Genomic DNA, 23,957 nt, shown 5'->3' on the forward strand with positions numbered 1-23,957 from the left:
TTTCTGGAGCCATTTGGTAACCCTACCCATAGAAAATTGACCACCCTGTATGTCAGGGGTGTCAAGGCCCTCCTTGAGGGCCGCAATCCAGTCGGATTTTCAGTATTTCCCCAATGAATATGCATGAGATCTATGTGCATGCACTGCTTTCAATGCATATTCATTAGGGAAATCATGGAGAGTTGGTGGTCTAGTTTCGCTGCCTGCGTTTGATGCGTCTGATTATGGGGTGCGTGAATGGCGTCTGGGTTATCCTTTGCCTGGTTGTGGTAGTTCGGATAAGGTGCTTGTTTAAGTAGGCTGGGCTGTCTCCATTCATGGCTTTGAATAGTAGACAGTAAAAATTGAATTTTCTCATCTTACCTGAATTCTGACAAGAAAGCCAGAACAATATAAAACCATTTCTCATTTTACCAGCTGTGAGACCAGGCCCTACTTTGCTGGGCCTAATCAAAAGTATCCATCATACCCACCTTCTGCTCCTCTGAGTCCCACTGCCACTTTCACATACACTTCTTGTTCTGGCTATAAGGAAAACAGAAAAAACAACTTTTCACGTCTTTGGTTGTGTAGCCCAAAATGTATTTATTTTCTTAAATGTTATCTGAGAGAGAGGGGTGATATGATTGAAACGTTTAAGTACATCACGGGCCGTATCGAGTCAGAAGAAGATATCTTCTACCTCATGGGACCCTCGACCACCAGGGGGCATCTGCTGAAAATCAGGGGAGGGAAGTTCCATAGCGACTCCAGAAAATACTTCTTCACTGAAAGAGTGGTGGATCATTGGAACAAACTCCCACTGCAGGTGATTGAGGCCAACAGCGTGTCGGATTTTAAGAGAAGATGGGATATTCACATGGGATCCCTAAGGGAGTGAAACCAGGGGGCGGGTATTTGGAATGGGCAGACTTGGTGGGCTATAGCCCTTTTCTGCCGTCTTTTTCTATGTTTCTATGTAACAAAAAGATATGCAGTTTGAAAATATTAGTTGTATCTCACCAAGAAAGTGCTTTACTGAAGTCTTTCCATCTAAACATTGAAGAAATTAGAGAATTCTACACCATCTTCCAGATATGCGTAAATAAACATCATAGTGTCAGAAGTCCATACGTAGGGGTTACAAAAAAGGATCTTTTAATATAATCATCACACTCTTCAAATATCCTTTCAAAAACCTGACTCATTTATTTTTTTAAATATAAAATATATACATAAAGAACAATGTATTTTCAGTAAATAGTGGAATCTTCCAGCATCTATAATCTAGTGTTCATTTCAAAAGGATCAATATTCAGGCATCACAAATCAGAGTTTCATAACATCCACTTTGAAGCTGTCATTGCCATATTTCAGAGCACTTATTTTTAGGTTAACAATGCCCAAAGATGCCAAATTCTCTTATTAAGGCTGCTGGGTTATTTTTGGGTTTTTTTCCATACACACTAATTCTTCCAAAGCTTATCATAACTCCCTGACTTGCCTGTAAGCTTCGTAGGGAAGGGATTGCCTCTTTTATGGATCTACGATGAAACTACTACAGTAAGTAGTAGATTTAAAACAAACTGGAGAAAATATTTCTTCACACAACGTGTAATTCAACTCTGGGATTCGTTGCCAGAGAATGTGTTGAAATCAGTTAGCTTAGCAGGATTTAGAAAAGGCTTGGATAATGTCCAAAAAGAGAAGTCCGTAGCCCATTATTGTGATGGCTTGGGGAAATCCACTAAGCAGTGGATCTTATTCTTAGGATATCCTTATTCTTAGGATAAGCAGCATAAAAATCTGTTTTGCTACTTGGGATCTGGCTGGGTACTTGAGACCTGGGTTGGCCACTGTTGGAAACAGGAGACTGGGCTTGATGAACCTTCTGTCTGTCCCAGTATGGCAATTCTTATGTTTTTATGTGAGCCAAGTATAGGACAATCAAGGTATTGTGACATCACTGATGAGGTTGACTCTTAGGCACTGGTGGGATGAGGCATTATGACATCACAATCTAAGCTCTGGAATGTTGCTACTCTTTGGGTTTCTGCCAGGTACTTGGGACCTGGGTTGGCCACTGTTGGAAACAGGAGACTGGGCTTGATGGACCTTCGGTCGGTCCCAGTGTGGCTGTTCTTATTTACTGTGCTGCATATGTCTAGCATGTATATATTATTGGTGCTAACATATGTAACCTGAGACCAAACAAGGCAACTCACATAGTTATACAGAGGGGCATCTAAGTCTGATTTTGGACAGTGTGGGCCTGATTCTATAAATAGTGCCTAGCGGCGCCTACTTATAGGCGCCACTCCACATGGCTGTCAGTCAACCGCTAGGCATCCTTTGGAATCACGCCCAGCAGTGCCTAAGCAGACCTAGGTGTTACTAGGCTTCCCAGAAGTAGGCGCCGATATACCAGGCCTGGTTTTACATAAATTTAGGTACCCCTTTATAGAATTAGGGGTCTATGTTTGAGTTCTAGTGTCTTGTCCTATAGGAATCCTCTGGATACTCGTATATCCCATTTCTTTTTGAATTCCATTGCTCTTTTTTCCTCTTCGGGGATGGCACGGCAGGCATCACTAACAGTAAATATACCACTTCAGAAATTATAAAAAAAATAAATGGAGAACCACAAACCATCAACCCCAACTAAAAATAGAAAGATACACAATTTTATAATGGGATAGATGACATCTCAACAAGTAGCACTACAGCAATGACTAACGACAGTCGTATTGGGAGGGAACTGGAAGCTCTAAAATGCTGGTTTTCTTATCTGAAGTTGTTATACATTCCTCTGAGCAATTTAAAAAGCCAGTTCTACTGAAGCATGCTGTCTGACCTTCCGTAGCCTTTGGGAAGGCCTGTGGTTTATAACCAAACATATCAACAGTAAAAAGGACAGGATTGGCCAGAAGGAGAAGAGATTGAGAAACTTTCAGCTGGTAAATGAAACCACTTTCACATTATGGGAAGGCTCTGAGGCCTTTCCAATATACTGCTTCAGATTCATCCGGTATAATCACTTCTCCTTATTAAAATACAAAATGGCATCAAAGAAAGGAGAAGTGGGAATAAACCCTAAACTAGAATTTGGTATTTGTGTTTTCCTCTGTGATTCTACACAGACTCCTTTTCAAGTACAAGGGGGGCACTCGGAGAAATTAAAAGGGGACAAGTTTAGAACAAATGCCAGAAAGTTCTTTTTCACCCAGAGGGTGGTGGATACATGAAACGCGCTTCCGGAGGCTGTGATAGGCTGGAGCACGTTACAAGGCTTCAAAGAAGGTTTGGATAGGTTCCTAGAGGATAAAGGAATTGAGGGGTACAGATAGGAGTAGAGGTAGATCATAGGGATAGTCTGGGACCACTGCTCAGGAAATGGGCCTGATGGGCCGCCGTGGGAGCGGACCACTGGGCGAGATGGACCTCTGGTCTGCCTCAGCGGAGGCAACTTCTTATGTTCTTATGTTCTTTCCCTTTTTAATTTTGTAAAAATTGTACACCGCTTTTTTGTGTCTATTATGAAGAACGGAATATCCAATTCATGAACTATAAACCATAAGAAGTGAGATACCTGTGGTGGCCTCATTTGTATGAAATTGCATTGCTGCCCTCTGAGCACTGTAAGGGAATACTAATTGATCTCATTTGCATCATTTAAATGCATTTCGATATACGAGTAATTTGCGGCAATGTTTAGAGTACACATTAACACCCATGTTCCAGACGTTTGAGCATTCTGCACACAATAACGTGTGTGCAAATCAAATGCCAGCTGCTTTTTAGTGCTGACATTAGTTCTGAGCATCAGCCCCTAAGTAACCTAACTTCAAGAGTATGAAGGTAGGATAGTTGCAAAGTCTGCAGGTAATTTTACTGTGTATCACAATTTTCAAAGGAAAAGAGATTTTGAATTTTTTCAGTTACAGCTCAAGGTGAGTTATTCAGCTATATTAGATATTTGCTTCCTCCAGAGGACTCACAATCTAAGCTTGTGCCCGAGGCAATGGAGGGGTAGATGATTTGCCCAATTTCACAAGATGCCAGAAGTGGGATTTAAAGCCTGGTACTTTAACCATTAGGCTGCTCCACTCTGGAGGGGAAACTTTTTAGACAGGTCAGTTAAGTTAGCATTGACTTACTACTATGGCTTATCATTTCTATAGTGCATTAAAACATACAAGAAGCAGTCCCTGTTCAGTAGAGCTTACAATCTAATCAAACAGAAAAACAGGTCAAGTAGGGAGCTTCTCAGGCATGGGTGCTTTAGGAGTTAAAAGCAACCTTGAAAAAGTGGGCTTTTAGCCTGGATTTGAATACTGCCAGGGACAAAGCTTGACATATTGACTCAGGATGCTGTAGGCGATTGCTTCCTGGAACAACTTGTCAAGGAAAATACGAGAGGAAATGCAATTCTGGACTAAATTCTAAATGGACTAGGAGGACCGGTGCAAGATATAGAAGTAGAAGGGACACTGGGAAGCAGTGATCACAATATGATCTACTTCAACCTGGACACAGGGGCAAAACATTGATCCAGAACAACAGCCATGGCACTAAACTTCCGAAAAGGGAATTAGGAAAGGGATGAGACTCATGGTGGGGAAGAAGATTTGGAACAGGATAAGCACTGTAAAAACACTAGAGCAAGCATGGTCTCTTTTTAAGGACACAGTCACCGAGGCGCAAAATCTATATTTACCGCGTATCAACAAGGGATCCAATAGGAAAAAGAACAAGGAATCGGCATGGCTCACTGTAAAGGTGAAGGAAGCGATCAGAGACAAGAAGACTTTGTTTAAGGAATGGAAAAGGTCAAAAACGGACGAAAACTGGAAAAAGCACAATCAACATCAAAGCAGGTGCCATAAGGCGGTAAGAGGGGTCAAAAGAGACTACGAGGAAAAAATAGCCAAGGAGGTGAAAAACTTCAAGCTGTTCTTTTGATATATTAAGGGGAAACGACCCGTGAAGGAAGCGGTGGGGCCGTTGGATGACCATGGAATAAAGGGAATGCTAAAGGAGGACAAAGCCATCGCCGACAAACTGAATACATTTTTTGCGTCTGTATTTACCGAAGAGGATATACACAACATACCAGAAGCCAACAGGCTATACGCAAGAAACGAAGATGGGAAACTGACAGGGTTGAAGAGGTATGCAGGCAATCTAGAAGAGGTATGAAGGCAGATTGATAGGCTTAAAAATGATAAATTCCCAGGACTGAATGACATCCATCTAAGGGTAATCAAGGAACTGAAAAGGGTTATAACTGAACTGCTCCAACTAATAGCCAATCTGTCGATCAAATCAGGAATGATTCCAGAAGACTGGAAAGTGGCGAATGTTACGCTGATCTTCAAGAAAGGTTCGAGGGAGATCCGGGAAACTACAGACCGGTGAGTCTGACCTCGGTACTGGGAAAGATGGTAGAGGCGCTGATAAAGGACTGCATCATTGATCACCTTGACGGACACAATCTGATGAGGACCAGCCAGCACGGCTTCAGCAAAGGAAGATCTTGCTTGACGAACTTGCTGCACTTCTTTGAGGGAGTAAACAGGCAGATAGACAAGGGTGACCCAGTCGACATTGTATATCTGGATTTTCAGAAGGCGTTCGACAAGGTCCTGCATGAACGACTACTTCGAAAAATTGCGAGCCATGGAATTGAGGGTGAAATAGTCACATGGATTAAAAACTGGTTGGCGGATAGGAAACAGAGAGTGGGGGTAAATGGGCAATACTCGGACTGGAAAAGCGTCATCAGTGGAATTCCGCTCTTCAACATATTTATAAACGACCAGGAAATTGGTACAACGAGCAAGGTGATTAAATTTGCAGACAATACAAAGTTATTCAGAGTAGTGAAGACACAGAAGGATTGCGAAGACCTGCAACGTGACATAAATATGCTCGAGAAATGGGCTGCAACAAGGCAAATGAGGTTTAACGTGAATAAGTGTAAGGTAATGCATGTCGGTAACAAAAATCTTATACACAAATACAGGATGTCCGGTGCAGTACTCGGAGAGACTCCCCCAGGAAAGAGACTTGGGAGTACTGGTCGACAAGTCAATGAAGCAGTCTGCACAATGTGCGGCGGCGGCAAAAAGGGTGAACAGAATGCTAGGAATGATTATGAAGACATAGAAGGATTGCGAAGACCTGCAACGTGACATAAATATGCTCGAGAAATGGGCTGCAACATGGCAAATGAGGTTTAACGTGAATAAGTGTAAGGTAATGCATGTCGGTAACAAAAATGTGCGGCGGCGGCGAAAAGGGTGAACAGAATGCTAGGAATGATTATGAAGGGGATCACAAACAGATCGGAGAAGGTTATCTTGCCGCTGTACCCAGGCCATGGTACGCCCCCATCTGGAATACTCGAAAGTGTGACTAAAATGGTTAAGGGGCTGGAGGAGTTGCCGTACAATGAAAGATTAGAGACACTGGGCCTCTTTTCCCTTGAAAAGAGGAGACTGAAAGGGGTCATGATCGAAACATTCAAGATAATGAAGGGAATAGACTTAGTAAATAAAGACAGGTTGTTCACCCTCTTCAAGGTAGGGAGAACGAGAGGGCACTCTCTAAAGTTAAAAGTGGATAGAGTCTGTACAAACGTAAGGAAGTTCTTCACCCAGAGAGTGGTAGAAAACTGGAGTGCTCTCCTGGAGGCTGTTATAGGGGAAAACACCCTCCAGGGATTCAAGGCAAAGTTAGACAAGTTCCTGCTGCACCAGAACGTACGCAGGTAAGGCTAGTCTCAAATAGGGTACTGGTCTTTGACCTAAAGGCTGCCGTGGGAGCGGACTGCTGGGCACAATGGACCACTGGCCTGACCCAGCAGTGGCAATTCTTATGTTCTTATGTTCCAGGAGTATGGGGCAGCAAGAGATAAAGGACATAGTTTGGAGCTGGCAGTAGAGGAGAAGGGTACAGATAAGAGAGACTGGCCCGATGAACAGAGTTCTCGAGAAGGAGTATAAGAACATAAGAATTGCCATACTGAGACAGACTGAAGGTCCATCAAGTCCAGTATCCTGACTCCAACAGTGGCCAACCCAGGTTCCAAGTACCTAGCTCATATGAGTGTCGGAGCAGTTACCGCCGCTGCCGGCACTAAAACCCACACTACGCATTAGTAAAGGAGGGGGTAAATGTCACCTGCCATTTGATGCCCAGTCTCCCAAAATCCTCTTGCAATTTAAAAACTTTGAACAACTTTGTGTCATCAGCAAATGTATTTATTTTAAAAATGGATATAGTACCTGGTGGTTCACAAGCAGCATAATAATAATAATAAAAGACGCATATGAAAACAAAGAATCAGCCCAACCGAGCAGAGCAATCAAAATACATGTCACTGCAATACCCTCAAGTCCTGCCCTAGATCTTATAACAAACAAGCAGACAAAATAAATGCCCTTGCAAACAGTTGGGTTTTCAACTTCCATCTGGCACTACATTGTGGTACTGAACCAGGTAAATGATTCCATAACTTGCATAATGTGTCTTGACCATTTTCTCCTGTCTGTGTGTCTCAGTTTAATGTTTAACAATTTTTATTGATGACTGCAGAGAAAACTGAACGTACAATAGAACAATACGTTACACAATGCATCATCTGGTTTTTGTGCTTCCCCCCACCTACCTCTCCACATAGCCTCCCCCCCCTGAATAAAGGCACCAGAGAAAAGCCCAAGACACTTACAAAGTAAACCAACCAAAGTATAGCCTAAGTCAGGCCAACAGGGCAGCAGCAGTTAATAATAATAATAATAACTTTATTTTTCTATACCGCCAACAATCTTGAGACTTCTAGGCGGTTTACATTGAAAGAGAGCTGGACAGTCAGCGAATTACAATATGCAAATAGTCATTGAATTACAGTATACCGAATCATAAGATGTAGCGAATTACAATATACAGATTGTTAGAATTTCAAAAGTATACGCAGGGGAGGACATGTTAGAAAGAAAAGAGATTGATTTAGAGATTGAAATAGTTATTATTTAGGCGATAAATCTATCGAATAAGGCAGTTTTTATGGCTTTTCTAAAAGCGTTATAGGCAGTGTTCCCGCTAAGCTGCGTTGGCCTGCGCTCGCGCACAAAATATTACATCGCAGCGCAAAGTTTCTCTTCACAGCGCACACACGCGTCGGTAAGGTAAGGGGACGCATTGGGGGGATTGCACCTCCCCACAATTGCCATGCTTCGGTTCCTCTTCTTCCTTCCTTCCTCCCCCCCCCCCCCCCCCGCAGGACCCTGCGGCACCATCAACTCTTACTCCCTCTAATGTCGGCCCTGCAGCTCCAGACTTCCTCGCACCTTCTCCCCTCCCCCTTTGGATCGCTATTATTTTAAATGTTATAGCCGCGGAGCTGTATCCATCAGTGGAGATGTCTAACCTCGGCCTGCCCCGGAACTCTTACTGCAGCAGACGCCCGTCTAGGCAGGAACAGGAAGTCACTGTTGCAGTAAGAGTTCCGGGGCAGGCCGAGGTTAGACATCTCCACTGATGGATACAGCTCCGCGGCTATAACATTTAAAATAATAGCGATCCAAAGGGGGAGGGGAGAAGGTGCGAGGAAGTCTGGAGCTGCAGGGCCGACATTAGAGGGAGTAAGAGTTGATGGTGCCGCAGGGTCCCGCGGGGGGGGGGGGGGGGAGGAAGGAAGGAAGAAGAGGAACCGAAGCATGGCAATTGTGGGGAAGTGCAGAGCTGCAGGGAAGAGTGTTGCGGTACCCAGCTGGAGGGAGAAGGAAGATGAGGGAGGGAATTAAAGGAGATGCCAGGGCTTGGAGCGTAGGAGGAAGGTATGCCAGTCTAAGGGAAAAGGAAGGGGGAGATGTGAGAGCATGGAGGGGGAGCGAAAGATGGAAGAAAAGGAAAGGAGAGAGATGCCAGAGAATCAGGGAAGGGGAGATACCAGACTATGAGGAGAGGTGTGGGAGAGGGAAGGGGAGGAGAGAGATGCCAGACCAATGGGGTGAAAGGAGAGATGGAAGGGGGAGGCATACAGTTTCTGGAAGGGGCATAGAAGGAGAGAAGATGCCATATAGGGGAAGAGAGACGGCAGACAGTGGATGGAAGGAAGAGAGTTACAAGAAGATGAGGAAAGGAGAAACCACAGAAGACAAAGGTAGAAAAAAATTTCTATTTATTTATTGCTTTAGGAGACATGTGTCACTGTTTCTGTGAAGCATTGTATGCAGAGTCCAGCTTCTTGCTGGTTCAATTTAACCTTTGTCTATGTATTTTTATTTTATCCCCCCTTTTACAAAACTGTGAAGCGTTTTTAGCACCAGCCTTGGTGGTAGCAGCTCTGATGCTCAGAATTTTATGAGCATCAGAGCTGTTACCTCCGTAGCTAAAATCCACACTACAGTTTTGTAAAAGAGGGAGGGGTTAGTTTGTGATTACATATTCCTTACTAGGCGAAGGTGTTTTCTGTGTTCTGTGTGTTCGAAAGACATGGTTTTCTGTTAGGATTGACGGTGTAGGATTGATCTGTGCTGGTCTGGCTTGTTTAGTTTTACAATGGGTGTATTGATGTACTGCTCACTGCAATATGTAAGATGCTGCCTTTTCCTAGGTACTCATGTGTGACGTGTGGTTTGTTACTAAAAATCATGTTTTTCTTACAGATGGGGGGGGGTGCCAAAAAATGATGGGCCCCGGATGTTACATATGCTAGGTACGCCACTGTATGTAAAGATACCAGAAAGCTGGCGTAGCAAAAACTTCTAAGTTTTGAGTATTTAACCCTCCCACAATCTCACGGGCACTCGTTTCAAGTTTATTGAGATTTTGATTTAAACGCAATATCAAATATTTTCAATGCATATAACAAAAATAAATTTGGGGAAATAAATAAAACCATTTGAACCAGTGTTCCCGCTAAGCTGCGCTGGCGTGCGCTGGCGCACAAAATATTACATCGCAGCGCACACGTTTCTCGTCACAGCGCACGATCGGAAGAGGCGTACGGCAGATGGCAGGGCGGCGAGAGGAGAATCGGGCGAGTTGGCTCATAACTTGCTGGCGCCCGATATTTTTGGCTCACGGTGAAAAAAGTTTGCTCACAACACCCGCCCGCTTAGAGGGAACACTGGTTATAGGTCAGTTTAGCTCCATTTATGTAGTCGTCTAACCGGTGTTATTGTGTGTTTGCTTGGTACATAAAAGTCCTATCCAGAAAGGTTTTGTATTTACAGCCCGTAATGCTTGGATAAAGCCATCACAGTCGGGTTAGCTGCGGCATCCTAACCCTTCCCCCCTCCCCCCTTGGAGGAAAAGAAAGAAGGTATTTCCAGGACCCTGGGCTCTGATGGGTCCTGGAAAAAGCTCCCAGACAGGCAACATGAGAAGCCCCTTCCTTCCCCCCCCCCCCCGCCTTATGGGGTGTCCAACCTAGTAGAACACCCAACAGACGGTAACCAGACAAGACAAATGAGCACGGTCGAATTGTGTGTCTCAGTTTAAAAGCTGCTCTACCTCAAGGATCACCCCTTTCCCCTATTCTCTTTAACATCTACATGTCCTCCCTGAAACTCTTTCAACTATCCCCCCTGGAAACAATCTACACTTATGCAGATGACATCCTTGTCCTCCTTGAGACTGACCAGAATCTCACCAACCTCCACGAAAACATTACAGCTTGCATAATGAGACTCCGTGCCTGGTCCCTCTCGGTACAGATGAAACTAAACGAATCTAAAACAAAACTACTCTGGCTCGACCCAAAATTCGAACACCTGCCCACACTTTTCGCACTACCCACAGGCGATACACTACAGCTCGAATTCTCATGCAAGGTCCTTGGTATCACTATCGATTCCTCTCTCTCCCTCAATGACCACCTCAACTCCTTGGCAAAATCATGCTTTTTCAGCCTTCACATGCTGAGGAAAGCTAGATCCTACTTCAGCCAACAACACTTTGCCATCCTTGCCCAATCCATCATCCTTTCCAAACTAGATTACTGCAACGCCATCTACTTAAATCTATCAAAAAAAAAGTATTCTAAGACTCCAGCTAATCCAGAATACTGCAGCCAAACTGATCTTCTCAAAACGCAAATCTGACCATGCCTCCCCACTCCTTGCCAAACTTCACTGGCTCCCAATAATCTCCAGAATCCATTTCAAATGTTCCTGCCTGGCTTTCAAGATCATTCACGGAATCCTCCCTCCTCTTATCCCACTGTCTTTCAACTCCTCCAGTCCCGACTCCTCCAGAACTGCCCAAAGGCTTAAACTAGCCTTCCCCTCTCCACGCGGCATCCACTATGCAGGCAAACTGGGAAAATCCCTTCTCTTCAAAATCACAGGTTTTTGGAACGACCTCACCACCCCGCTGCGGAACCTAAGCTCCCTTCAGTTATTCCGCAAACAACTGAAAACCTGGCTTTACAGCAAATTGTAGCTCTAACATTCCCCCCTTTCTCTCCCCCCTTCTACACATAAGTTCATGTAATCCTTTTTCTTCTTCTCTACCCACTATTTTAAGTTCTTGTAAACCGTGTTGAGCTCCATACTCATGGAGATGATGCGGTATATAAACTTAAGGTTTAGATTAGATTAGATTAGATTACAGGGCTTGACCCAGTAAGGCAATTCTTATGTTCTTATGTCTATCCAAATTAGGTTGTAAACTCTTATGAGCAGGGACCGTCTATTGAATGTTACATGTACAGCGCTACGTACGCCTTTCAGCGCTACGTACGCCTTTCAGCGCTACAGAAATGATAAATAACAGTAGTAGCAGTTCTCCTAAGATAACAACATAGCATGCTCTGATCTTAACGTTCTCACAGTAAGAAATAGGTTGAAGGTGTAACAGCTATAGGGCAGTTAACGTAGGTATTCTTTCACAGATTCCTGGAAAAAAGGCAGTGTCCATCTAACCTTAATGTTCCTCCTGCTTTCATATTCGTGGATAGGAAACAGTTCTCTCCGTCGCTATGACCCGTTAGGCACTCACCTGTTCTGCAGCCATGAATGACTTGTAAGCCTTTGTCTGCTGTAGACATTGATGGCTCTGACTGCTGTTAATTTTTAATTCACTCAGTTTACCTCCGTAGATCTAGGTTGGATTAAGTTCTCTTAAAGGGACCGTGCCAGTGGCAGTGCAGTGGAAATGAAGTAGTGAAGTGGAGTTTAGATCTCACTGCAGCACCTTTGTGATCTTGATTAAGGGCTAGAGTCAACCTTCCCATCCGTGTGCAATTGGAGGCAGGCCGACCGATTCACCTTCATGCAAATGGAGGCGATCGGAGGCACGCCCCCATCCGACAACACGTATCACTGGGTAACAATCCTGACGCATGCACAAACCAGGGGTGTCAAAGTCTCTCCTCGAGGGCTGCAATCCAGTCGGGTTTTCAGGATGTTTCTTACTTTTACAACCCTTAACTGAAGGGAACGTAAATAGGGCGTGAGATTTTCTACTATTCTCATGCACCACGATAAGAAATCTGTCGACAAGATATAATGGGGCAACACCAAAAGCAATTTTATAGTATAAGCATCCCAAGTTAAAGATCATCCGGGTCTCTACCAGAAGTCAGTGCAGCTCACAATAATAGGGAGTAACGTGGTCCAGTGGCGTACGTAGCATATGTGACACCCGGGGCCCATCATTTTTTTTACACCCCCCCCCCCACCACCATCTGTACGAAAAACATGATTTTTAGTAACAATCCACACGTCACACATGAGTACCTAGGAAAAGGCAGCATGTTACATACTGCAATGAGCAGTACAACATCAATACACCCATTGTAAAACTAAACAAGCCAGACTAGTATAGATTAATCCTGCAGTCAATCCTAACAAACAGAACACAGAAAACACCTTTGCCTAGTGTGGAATATGTCATCACAAACTAACCCCTCCCCCTTTTACAAAACTGTGTGTGGATTTTAGCCACGGTGGTAACAGCTCTGACGTTCATAGAATTCTGAGCATCAGAGCTCCTACCACCACGGCTGGCGCTAAAAAACGCTCTACAGTTTTGTAAAAGGGAGGATAAAATAGAAATACATAGGCAAAGGTTAAATTGAACCAGTAAAGAAGCTGGACTCTGCATAAAGTGCACCACAGAAACAGTGACACATGTCTCCTAAAGCAATAAATAAATAGAAAAAATTTTTCTACCTTTGTCTTCTGTGGTTTCTGCTTTCCTCATCTTCTTGTAACTCTCTTCCTTCCATCCACTGTCTGCCGTCTCTCTTCCCCTATATAGCATCTTCTCTCCTTCTATGCCCCTTCCAGAAACTGTATGCCTCCCCCTTCCATCTCTCCTTTCACCCCCATTGGTCTGGCATCTCTCTCCTCTCCTTCCCTCTCCCACATCTCTCCTCTGCAATCCCTTTCCCTTTTTTCCCTCATTTTCCTTTTCAATTTATTTTCTGCATCTGTCTAGATTACGTTCTTACATCAATGTCCTTTTTTACTGTCTACCTAAAGCTTGCCACCTCTTTCCCTCACCCCTCCAGTGTTTCCCTAACTCAACCCTTTTCTCCCCATCATGTGCCCTCCTTTTATTTATTCCCTTCTTCCATCATGTACCCTCTTTCTCCAACCCTTCCATCTAGTACCTTCTCCTCTCTCTGTCCACTTTCATCCAGCGTCTGCTCCCCTCTTTCTCTCCTCCCATTTTCTTTCTGCATTTGCTCCCTTATCTCTCCCATCTGCACTTCCATCCAGCATAGGCTCCCCACTACCATCCAATGTCTGCCCTTTCTCTCGCCATCCACCCCTCTTCAATCAGCATCTGCCCCCTTTCTTTCCCTCCAATATCCTTCCCCCTTATGTCTCTCCCCTTTCTCTGTACATCAATTACATCAGCACCACCCTTCTATACCATCCTGCCCCCTTTGTTTCCCTCCACCACTCTTCCATTCCAGCAGTCCTGCTCCTTTCTCTCCCTTCATGTAGCAAGGTCCCAAGATGACTGTAGCTGCCGGTTGCCAGTCCACCCCACTCTGACGTACTTGCTCTGGAGCGGATTCAGCAGCCGCATGCAGAAAGGTCCCGCGATGACTCGTATGCTGGCTCTGTTCCAGAAGAAGTAAGTTACGTCAGAGGGGGTGGACCTGGCAGACGCAGGGAGTTGTGGCAAAGTCCCGCAATGACTGTGTCTGCTGGGTCCACCCCCTCCAACGGAACTTATTTCTTCTGGAGCAGAGCCAGCAGATGAGTCATCGCGGGACCTTCCTGCACCTCAGCGCGGCTGCCGACTCTGCTGCAGAGAAAGTAAGTCAGAGGTAACGTGACCATTTATTTTTTTCATCAAAAGGGGACATCTATTAATTGACTGTGTATCCTTTCTTTCTGCATTCAGGCCCAACAATTGTTCCTTTCTATTCCCTCCCTCCTTCCTTCCCATGTCCTTAGTGCCCCAGTGCCTCCTTCCCGTGTCCTTATTGCCCTCAGTGCCTCCGTCCTGTGTCCTTAGTGTCCCCAGTGCCTCCTTCTCATGTCCTTAGTGCCCACAGTGCCTCCGTCCTGTGTCCATAGTGCCCCCAGTGCCTCCTTCCCATGTCCATAGTGCCCCTAGTGCCCCCGTCCCATGTCCTTAGTGCCCCCAGTGCCTCCGTCCTGTGTCCTTAGTGTCCCCAGTGCCTCCATCCTGTATCCAGTGTCCCCAGTACCTCCTTCCTGTGTCTATAGTGCCCCCAGTGCCTCCGTCCTGTGTCCATAGTGCCCCCAGTGCCTCCTTCCTCTGACCATAGTGCCCCCAGTGCCTCCGTCCTGTGTCCATAGTGCCCCCAGTGCCTCCATCCTGTGTCCATAGTGCCCCCTTCCCATGTCCTTAGTGCCCCCAGTGCCTTCTTCTTATGTCCCCCCACTGCCTTCCAGATTTTGTCCACCCCCAAAGCCAGCCTGCCTGCCTGCCTATCTCCCTCCCTCCCTGCCGCACTAAAGCCAGCCAGCTTGCTTGCCTACATCCTTCCCTCCCTGCCGCGGAAAAAAAAAAGCGCCTCTCTCCTTCCTTTCCCCTGGTCCGCACCGCTGCAATCTTACCTCCCCGCTGCTGCTGCTAATCGCCGACAAGAAGTCTTCTTTCCAACGTCAATTCTGAAGTCGGAGAGGACGTTCCAGGCCAGCCAATCACTGCCTGGCTGGCCTGGAACGTCCTCTCTGATGTCAGAATTGACGTCGGAAAGAAGACTTCTTGTCGGCGATTAGCAGCAGCAGCGGGGAGATAAGACTGCAGTGGGGCGGACCGGGAGAAAGGAACGGCAGGAGGATCTGGGTAGTAGGGCAGGAGGACCCGGACCTGGCCGGCTGTGCACCCCCCCCAAGCCGTGCACCTGGGGCGGACCGCCCCCCACCTTGGTACGCCACTGAAGTGGTCATACTTCCTCAGACCATAAATCATTCTTACTGCTGTATTCTAAACCAGGGTCAATCTAGCCAAATTTTTCTTAGTACTTGTCAAAGCTTTTCAGCAGCACATGCACAGACTCCTTTCCGGAGTTCCTCTCATACAGGCAAAAGCTTATTTGCATTTTTTACTGATTCTTTCTTCATTTGGGACTCCCGATGAAGGTGTGTTTTCCGAAACACGAACCGTGTTGGGTCCACTGGTTCGTTTGCCTTTAGGCATTTTAACTATTGTCCCAATAAACTTTGCCTGCATCATTGCACGCCTGTCTGCAGTTTTTCTTGTTTTGGTTTGCCCTTGTATCTCTGATTGCAGACCCTGTTGGTTCCCCCTTTTTGTTGCTTGTTCACGTGCTAATTTTGCCATTAGCGTGCAGCCATTATAAAAACTTACTGCACGAGCCCCTACCGCCTAGTTTGTAGGAGGTAAAGCTCTGATTCTATAAAGTCCAGCTTAACGTTAGGCACCATAGGCTTAAAGGGAATCAAAATCGGCTTTAATTGGACTTAATTGAAAGTTAGGCGTCTAATTCGAAAATCTCGATTCTATAAAAAGTAGGCGCCTAGCTCAAAGTGCCTACACTAAAAGAGGGTATGGTTAGGGGGGCGGATCATGGATGTGTTTTTGAGTTGGGCACCTCTCTGTAAATCAGGTGCTGTTACGCTCTGTTATTGGTGCCTAACTTTAGACATAGAAAATCCTGGCATAAATTGGGGGCGCCTAAATATTTGGACGTTGAGCACGACTCTATAACGGGTGCCTACGTTTTACAGAATCTGCGCTATCGGCACCTAACTTTAGGCGGGCTTTACAAAACTAGAGCCTAAGGGCCCCTCCGCTACCCCCACACGAATCAACTGGTGTGCGGCAATGCCTCACACGCTACACTATCAGAACTATCACACCCACTCTCCCCCCCCTAACACGCCCTCTTCGAAGAAAATAAAACATTTTTTATCGCATGGTGTACGTGTGCAAAAAGGCATATTTCCTGCGAGATGCCAGTACACTTTGCTGTGGGGGGAAGACAGAAGGGCCCAATGTAGTAAAAAGATGAAAGTGAGGTTGTGCAAGCCTTAGCAAAACAATAACTTCACCTCACTGAGTATGAAAAGAAAATCTTGTAGATAATGTGGTTAAAACTCTATTTAGAGATATACCACAAAGTTCAGTGCATGATATGCCTTGAATCATTTATTCATTCTTTAACCATGCAGAGTTACTAGCATGCCCCTAGCATGGTTAAAGAATGAATAAATGATTGAAACATTAAAGGTCATTTGCCTGTCTTACTTCATATTATAAAGAAGTTGACGATGCACAGCAAGTATTCAAGGCATATCATGCACTGAACTTTGTGGTATATCTCTAAATAGAGTTTTAACCACATTATCTACAAGATTTTCTCTTCATACTCAGTGAGGTGAAGTTATTGTTTTGCTAAGGGAAGACAGAAGGGGCCATGGAGAGACCGTTAGGGAAAGGGGGCTGCTTTGGGGGGAGGTGTGTGCTGGGGGCAAACAGCTTTGCTCTGGGGTGAATACAGAAGGAGGCCACAGAGAGACGGTCAGGGAGAGGGAAAGGGGGCTGCTTTGGGGGGGGAGGTCTGTGCTGGGGGCAAACAGCTTTGCTCTGGGGTGAATACAGAAGGGGGCCACGGAGAGACAGTCAGGGAGAGGGAAAGGGGGCTGCTTTGGGGGGAGGGGTGTGCTGGGGGCAAACAGCTTTGCTCTGGGGTAAATACAGAAGGGGGCCACGGAGACAGTCAGGGAGAGGGAAAGGGGGCTGCTTTGGGGGGAGGGGTGTGCTGGGGGCAGACAGCTTTGCTTGGGAGGGGGGGGAAGATAGAAGGACACAGACAGTGGCCAAGGAGAGAGAGAAAAAGAAACACAGACAGACAGACAGACACATATATTCTAGCACCCGTTAATGTAACGGGCTTAAAGACTAGTATCCCATAGTAAGCCTTTATAATTTGCGCTAAGTACATGCTAGCACTTAACGTTCAGTAAAGGGAACCCTTAGTGCAGAAAACTCAGCAGAAAAACCACTCTGCTACAGGGTGGATATGTACACATGCAAAGGACAAATGTTAACAAAAAAAAAAAAAAAGAAAAAGCGAAATGTGGGCATGATTGTAGTGTAAGAGCTTTACTTTAGCTCAGGGTTGCATAAAGATTCCAGTGCAGGAGCAAAAAAGTCACCTGTGTAGCACTTCACCTCAGATGACACTTTTCAGCAGACATCCCTGGTGCCACAGTGGGAACATAAGAATTGCCATAATGGGACAGGCCGAAGGTCCATCAAGCCCAGTATCCTGTTCCAAACAGTGGACAACCCAGGTTCTAAGAACCTGGCAGAAACCCGAAGAGTAGCAACGTTCCAGAGCTGAGACTGTGATGTCATAATGCTTAAGAACCAACCTCATCAGTGATGTCACAATGGCTTGATTGTCCTATACTTGGCTCAAATAAGAATTGCCATACTAGGACAGACCCAAAGGTCCATCAAGCTCAGTATCCTGTGTTCAACAGTGACCAACCCAGGTCCCAACTACCTAGCTAGATCCCAAGTAATAAAACAGATTCTATGCTGCTTATCCTATGAATAAGCAGTGGAAAATATTGTCTAATGTTTATATAAAAGACTTGGAATCAAGTACACCGTCCCTGCAGTATTTTTCTTTGTCTTGTTTGGGCCCACGTTTACTGTAGTTTTGTTGGATCCTCCTTTGTTTGCTTTCGTGGAATTCCCCAAGCCATCTCAATAATGGCCTATGGACTTCTCTTTTAGGAAATTATCTAAGTCTTTTTTAAACCCCGCTATGCTAACTGATTTCACCACATTCTCTGGCAACAAATTCCAGAGTTTAATTACATGTTAAGAAATATTTTCTCGGGTTTGTTTTAAATCTGCTACTTAGTAGCTTCATCACATGCCCCCTAGTCCTAGTATTTTGGGAAAGAATGAACATGACCGCTCCCTGAATAGGTATTTTTAAAACCATTAAAATGAACATTTATTTATTTATTTATTTAATTCATTCATTTTCTATCCTGTTGTCCCCAAAGAGCGCAGAACGGGTTACAGATTAAACATACATAATATCAGTACAAGATTACAATGCAAGTTTTCATCCTAGTTGGCACATATTAGGTGTAGTTATCCTTACGTGACACAGACTGGTTCGGTTACCAATATACAATTCTTTGTAGTCCATGGATCAAGGGCAGGGAGGGTCAGATGAAGAGGTAGGTTTTTATTGCTTTTCTGAAGCTGAGACCTTCAAGACATCTGACCTGTGATGGCAGTCGATTCCAGTGGCTCGGTTTGAAGTAGGAGTAGGACCGTTGTTTGGCAGTTTGTGGTTGAAGGGCACGACCCGGGGGGCATTTCGAGGCGTATTTCATCCCGGGAGCGGAGGGACCGGTTTGGCACATACAGAGGAAGTTTAGCTATCACATAGCCCAGTGCCATGTCATGCAAGGATTTGAACGCTAGCATCAGGCCCTTGAAGACACGTTTAGCTACAGGCGGCCAGTGAGCCGATGCTAGAGCCTGGGAGACAGGGTCACGGGCATGGAAGTTTTTTAAAGCCTGACTGCCGCATTTTGAACACACTGGAGTCATCATACGTTCTTTGCCATGAGACCATCGAATAGCATATTGCAGTAATCCATGCGGGAGAGTACTAGGGCATGGAGTAGTTGGGCAAAGCCAGACTCTGAAAAGATATGGTCGGAGAGCGACAGGTTGCAGTCAAGGAGTATTCCTGGGCTGCGCACTTGATCTTTTGCAGTTAGAGTAGTTGAATCCCAGCACAGTGAGGTCGGGCACGGTCGCAGCGTTCTTTGTGGGATCCAAAGGAGTTCCGTCTTGGAGGCATTTAGTTAAAGTTTATTGACGGGCATCCAGTTTTTGATTTCTGATAGGCAGTTTAGGAGTTTCTCAATCTGGGCATCGCAGGCTTCTCCTAGCGGTAGGTACAGTTGGATGTCATCCGCGAAGGAGTGAATCTGTATTTGATATTTGCGGGCTATGTCTAGGACAGGTCTAATGTAGAGATTGAATAATAGGTTGGATAGTAGAGCCATATTTGATCGATTTCAGTTTTGATAACGTGTCGTTGAGCAGATTATTATGTACCTATGGGGAGGGGGGAGTTCTGTCAGTTCCTGAAGAGAGACAGGCATGGGAGGATGGGAAGAGGGAGGAAACAATTATATCAATTTGCTTATTACATTGTTCAAACCTAAACCTCAGAATTACATAATCTCTTAGCACAATGAAACCTGACAAACCTAAACCTCAGAATTACATAATTATAATAATAGTTTCTTAGCACAATGAAACCTGACAATTAATGCCTATCACAGATAACCCCTAACCCAGATGTTACATGTACACTGTCAGCCTAGCGCAGTCCTGCCCATGCCTAGATAAAAAGAAGACAAACGGAACAAACACACCTTCAGCACATCAGATCGGTGCTTACTGCTGTTTTTCTTAGGCAAGCTTCGCAAGGAAGTGACCACACCTATTAATTCTGTGGTGTTTTCCCACATGTATCAGGCACTCAGAAATTGCATGCATGAATGCATCTACTGTTCTGCAGTGTGTACAGCCTGTGTCCATGTCTCCAGCAGTGGCGTAGCATGGGGGAGGGTGGTCCGCCCCAGGCGCCATCTTGGTGAGGGTGCAGGCTCCTTCCCCACCCTCCCACCGCCGTGCGTGCGTGCCGCTTCCCTTCCCCCGTACCTCTATAAAGTTCCTGGCCAGGTATCCTGTTTTTTTTTAGAGGAAATCTGGTAACTTTGCCTTCCACATTTCTACCTTGGGCTCCCATATGTCTACCATCAGCTCTAAGCAGCAGCAACTCCACCTAGGGCTGTGAGCCCTCCACTTCTGCTCACCTAGGTTTCCATGGTAACAGGAAGCCCATGTGAGAGTATACTTATAGCACAGAAAAGTGTGCAGGTCCTACGTTGAATTTTGCTATCAGAGTTGCTGATGCGGCTACTCGGAGACTTGCCACTATACAGGACGAGAGAAAAAGGTAAGGAGGAATGTCCAGAAGACACCTTCCTTCTTCCTTATCTGTGGGTGCCTCCACTTCAAAGTTAACACTTCAGTCAACTCATGGGATGGTGGAGCATAGAGACACCCCCCCACACACACACACCCCGTCTTTCCATGTGGCCAGCTCTACTAGCTGGTTCGCTGCCCCATAAACTCTAGTTCCCTAGGTCAATGTTTCCCAAGTCTGTTCTGAAGTATCCTCTTGCCAGTCAGGTTTTCAAGATGACCACAATGAATATGCATGAAAGAAAATTGCATATAAGGGAGGCAGTGTTTGCAAATCAATTTCATGTGTATTGATTGTGGATATCCTGAAAGTCTGACTGGCAAAGGAGTTCTCCAGGAATGACTTGGGAAACACTGTCCCTAGTTGGCTGATGGGTTTACCTAGCAGTGGAGCCAGCCCTAAACATCCCCAGATTAAAATCAGGGTGCAAAGATAAATTATTTGGTTTATCCAGATCTTTCAAGGACACATGAATTTAAGTGCTAATCTGATGTCTCCAGTGTAATTTCTCTAATTGTTCTTACCTTTCAGTATGTGATAAGTAGAGCTAATCAGTCATTTTTCAAGGGTATTTTTGGTGCACACATAGGTTTTTTACCTTGAAACTTGTGGGGCACACTTGCTGCTAATATGCTGTCGCCACGGTTTGGCCACTGGCGCGTGATAATGACCACTTATTTTCACTTTTTTTTTTTTCTTGTGCATGCTAAGTTCTAAATGAAGCAAAACAGCGAGTCTTCACCCGGCACGATATACACTAGTACAATAACAACAGAAATGATGGTTATGAAAAGTGGTTTATGGCCCTCAGAAACAGAACACTCAACCTCTTTAACCTGCTGGCCTTTATATACAGAGGGCGAATCGCAAAAATAACCTTCTGGCCACTGCTGGACCTCAAGAGATCTGTTGGATAATTCTTTCATTTCATTAACAACAGAGCAAGTGCAATTATATGGATTTTGGTCAGCTTTCAAGATGCTTAGATGTTTGAAGGTCTGCAGTTGGTCTTTTGGAAAATGAGTAATCCTGTTTCCATCCAGAAAGAGGATTTCTAAGTCTGGAAGGTTATTTGAAGACGGGAAACTAAGTAGCCTGTTATTGGACAGGTAAACTTTTTTCAAATGGGGCAGAGACACGTCAAGCACAGAAAGTTGGTTGTAACTCAGATCAAGTACTTCGGTGCTTGGCGGTAGCAGGTGTGCGTTCACATGTTCCAGGCCGGTGTCGGAGAGGTTTAACAGGCGCGTGGACGGTGGCCATTCGCAGGGGGATGACGGTGGCATGGCGAAGTTGTTTTGGCTCAAATCTGAGTCCTGAAGATTAGGCAGCTGGGAGAGAGCTTTGCAGGCCACATCGAAAGAAGTCAGATTGTTGTGCCGAAGCTTTAATGTCATTAAGTTGAAGAAAAGGCCATCAGAAAAAGAACCGCTCACACCCTGATCCTGCAGCCCATTTTCAGACAAATCCAGAACACGCAAGTCTTTGAAATGCATACTGATGGAGCGTGGGATCTGGGTTATTTGGGATCTAGTGAGGACAAAGTTTTCCACCTGTGCTATCCAACTGCTGAGATATGAGAAGTCTTCCCCTCTGTCAGTCAGTGATGCTGAAGACACATTGACAAACTGTAGAGAACGCATTTGTGGCAATGTTCCTTTCATTGATCGCCACTCTGCCCTGCCAGTGAAAATGCAGTCTTCGAACACTAGTTCTCTGATCTTAACATTCTGGGTCACATCCAAAAACATCTTTAAGAAATTCTCATCTAAAACTGAATTCCCCAAAATGATCTTGTCAATTGGGAGTTCCAAATTGGGCGCCAGGATCCTTAGGGTCTGTGTGTACCGGGAAATATCACTGAGATCTTCGAAATTCCCATCTCTAAACTCAAAAACAGATGCATCCATGCAGACAAGAAACTTGTAGAAGTTTTTGAGATCTGCAAATGAGCAAGTGCAGTGACTCCTGGCAAGGTCGACCGTGCATGCAAAGGAGCCTGGGAGCTTGTGCCCGATGAGCAGAAGAACCGCAAACGACGGGAAAATCTGCATGATGGAGCCCCTGTTAAAAGAACAGAATGCGTCAATTTTCAATCTTTGCGTCTCTCGTTCCATTTGGTTCAAAGAAGGCGGGGCAAAATGTCGCGCGCAACGACACGCCCTGACTCTGATCCGAAACACACTCTCCCCCTTCGGAAAACTTTCGGGATTGGTGGGTGAAGTTTTTCAGATCACACGTTGCTCTGCAGCGCCCCCTATCGGTCTCCAGGGCAAACGTAACAGCCGAACGGTGAAACGAAACGAAAGAGCAGGACAAACAGCAGAGAAAATGATCCCGAGCAACGTTGGGTGAAAAAGCACTCTTAAGGCTTTTCTTCTCTAGTTTTTAAGATGGCCCCTTCTTTTGCGTTTCAGAGCAAATCATTAAAATCGGGTTCATTCCCCAACACTGGAGTCCGATTTTTCAAGGTTTCACTACGAAAGGGAAGATCCGTCAGGTCCGTGTTTTACCCCCTTCCCCTACAAATGCAAGTTGGCTCAGCCACAAGAAATATTCTGCAGCTCTCAGCCTAATACCTCACTTTTTCTGTTCTTCTTGTTTAATGCTAACATTTCAAAATCACTATGGGGGTCAAATATTTTTGGCAAGGCTTTTTTTTTTTTCCATCAGGGGACTCCGTTGTCTAATAGATTTGTCACAAAATCTTTAGGGCACGCCTTGCCCTAGTGCCACATTGACAAGAGGCAGACTAGAGGCACCGAGTTGCTGTTAGTTTGTAAATCCATTTTTACGTTCAAATCTTTTTATTAGAAGAAATAGGAAACAGCAAACAACAAATACAACAATGGCAATGAATACACAAGTCAGTAATACACAAGTCAGGGCGTTGTAGAGGCATAACAGAAGAAACAACCCCCCAGCCCCGAACTCCCCCCCCCCGTACAAACCCCCCACCCCATCCCTAAAATCAAACAGAAGCTAAAAGACGTAACTCCAAATTGCCAAAGGCCCGTGCTCTGGTGGCCCCCGGCAGACCCAATGAAAAATCCTTTCCCCCCTCAACAACTGGAAAAAAAAAAAAAAAAGGGAAATGCGGTGTCCGATCCCGGGAGAAAGTGCCAAGAACCTCAACATGATCCATTTTTAATATTGTACTGAAATCACTGCACTTACCCGTTAACAACCAGTCCACTGCAGAGTTGCCTCAATCCTGTGGTCTGTCTGCTTGCCTTCCTGTGTTTCTCCCCCCGGAGCAGACTTCTGAGAATCCACCTCTTCCATTTCACAACAGTTTCCTGAAATTCTTCCTTCAGAGTGGTTGATTGTAGATGTCAGAGCTGAGCTCTCGACTGCAAAAGGAGCCTGAGGGAGAGATTTGGGGTTTCAGAGTTTGGTGTTGGGCCTGATCTCCTTTCCATTACTTTCCTGCAGGTTGTAACAACCTGTACAACAGGAAAGCTGGCAATTC

General features: G+C 45.3%; 2 protein-coding genes across 5 annotated transcripts in view; both read right to left on the minus strand.

Annotated features, from left to right (window-relative positions):
* Positions 1-21,016, minus strand: part of LOC117351708 (osmotic avoidance abnormal protein 3-like) — a 93,456-nt gene extending 72,440 nt beyond the window's left edge. For 3 of the 4 annotated variants that reach the window (XR_004537498.1, XM_033927430.1, XM_033927432.1), the window contains exons 1-2: positions 19,869-21,016; positions 474-525 (exon numbers count right to left, since the gene is read on the minus strand). Coding sequence is in view for 3 of the 4 variants with exons in the window: in XM_033927430.1 (XP_033783321.1) it covers positions 474-525; positions 19,869-19,964 (148 nt within the window). In the remaining variant the exon portion in view is untranslated. Of the gene's footprint in view, positions 1-473; positions 526-11,988; positions 12,320-19,868 lie in introns of those variants that run through there. The other variant, XM_033927431.1, reaches the window with a different exon arrangement.
* A 146-nt stretch (positions 21,017-21,162) lies between these two features.
* LOC117351709 (toll-like receptor 2) lies at positions 21,163-23,957 on the minus strand. Its single transcript, XM_033927433.1, has 2 exons — positions 23,663-23,957; positions 21,163-22,549 (listed from the first exon to the last, which is right to left on the minus strand). The coding sequence occupies exon 2, from the start codon at positions 22,537-22,539 to the stop codon at positions 21,199-21,201; it is 1,341 nt and encodes a 446-aa protein (XP_033783324.1). The 5' UTR covers positions 22,540-22,549; positions 23,663-23,957; the 3' UTR covers positions 21,163-21,198.

Source organism: Geotrypetes seraphini, chromosome 18, assembly GCF_902459505.1.
Source record: "Geotrypetes seraphini chromosome 18, aGeoSer1.1, whole genome shotgun sequence".
Classification (NCBI taxonomy): domain Eukaryota; kingdom Metazoa; phylum Chordata; class Amphibia; order Gymnophiona; family Dermophiidae; genus Geotrypetes; species Geotrypetes seraphini.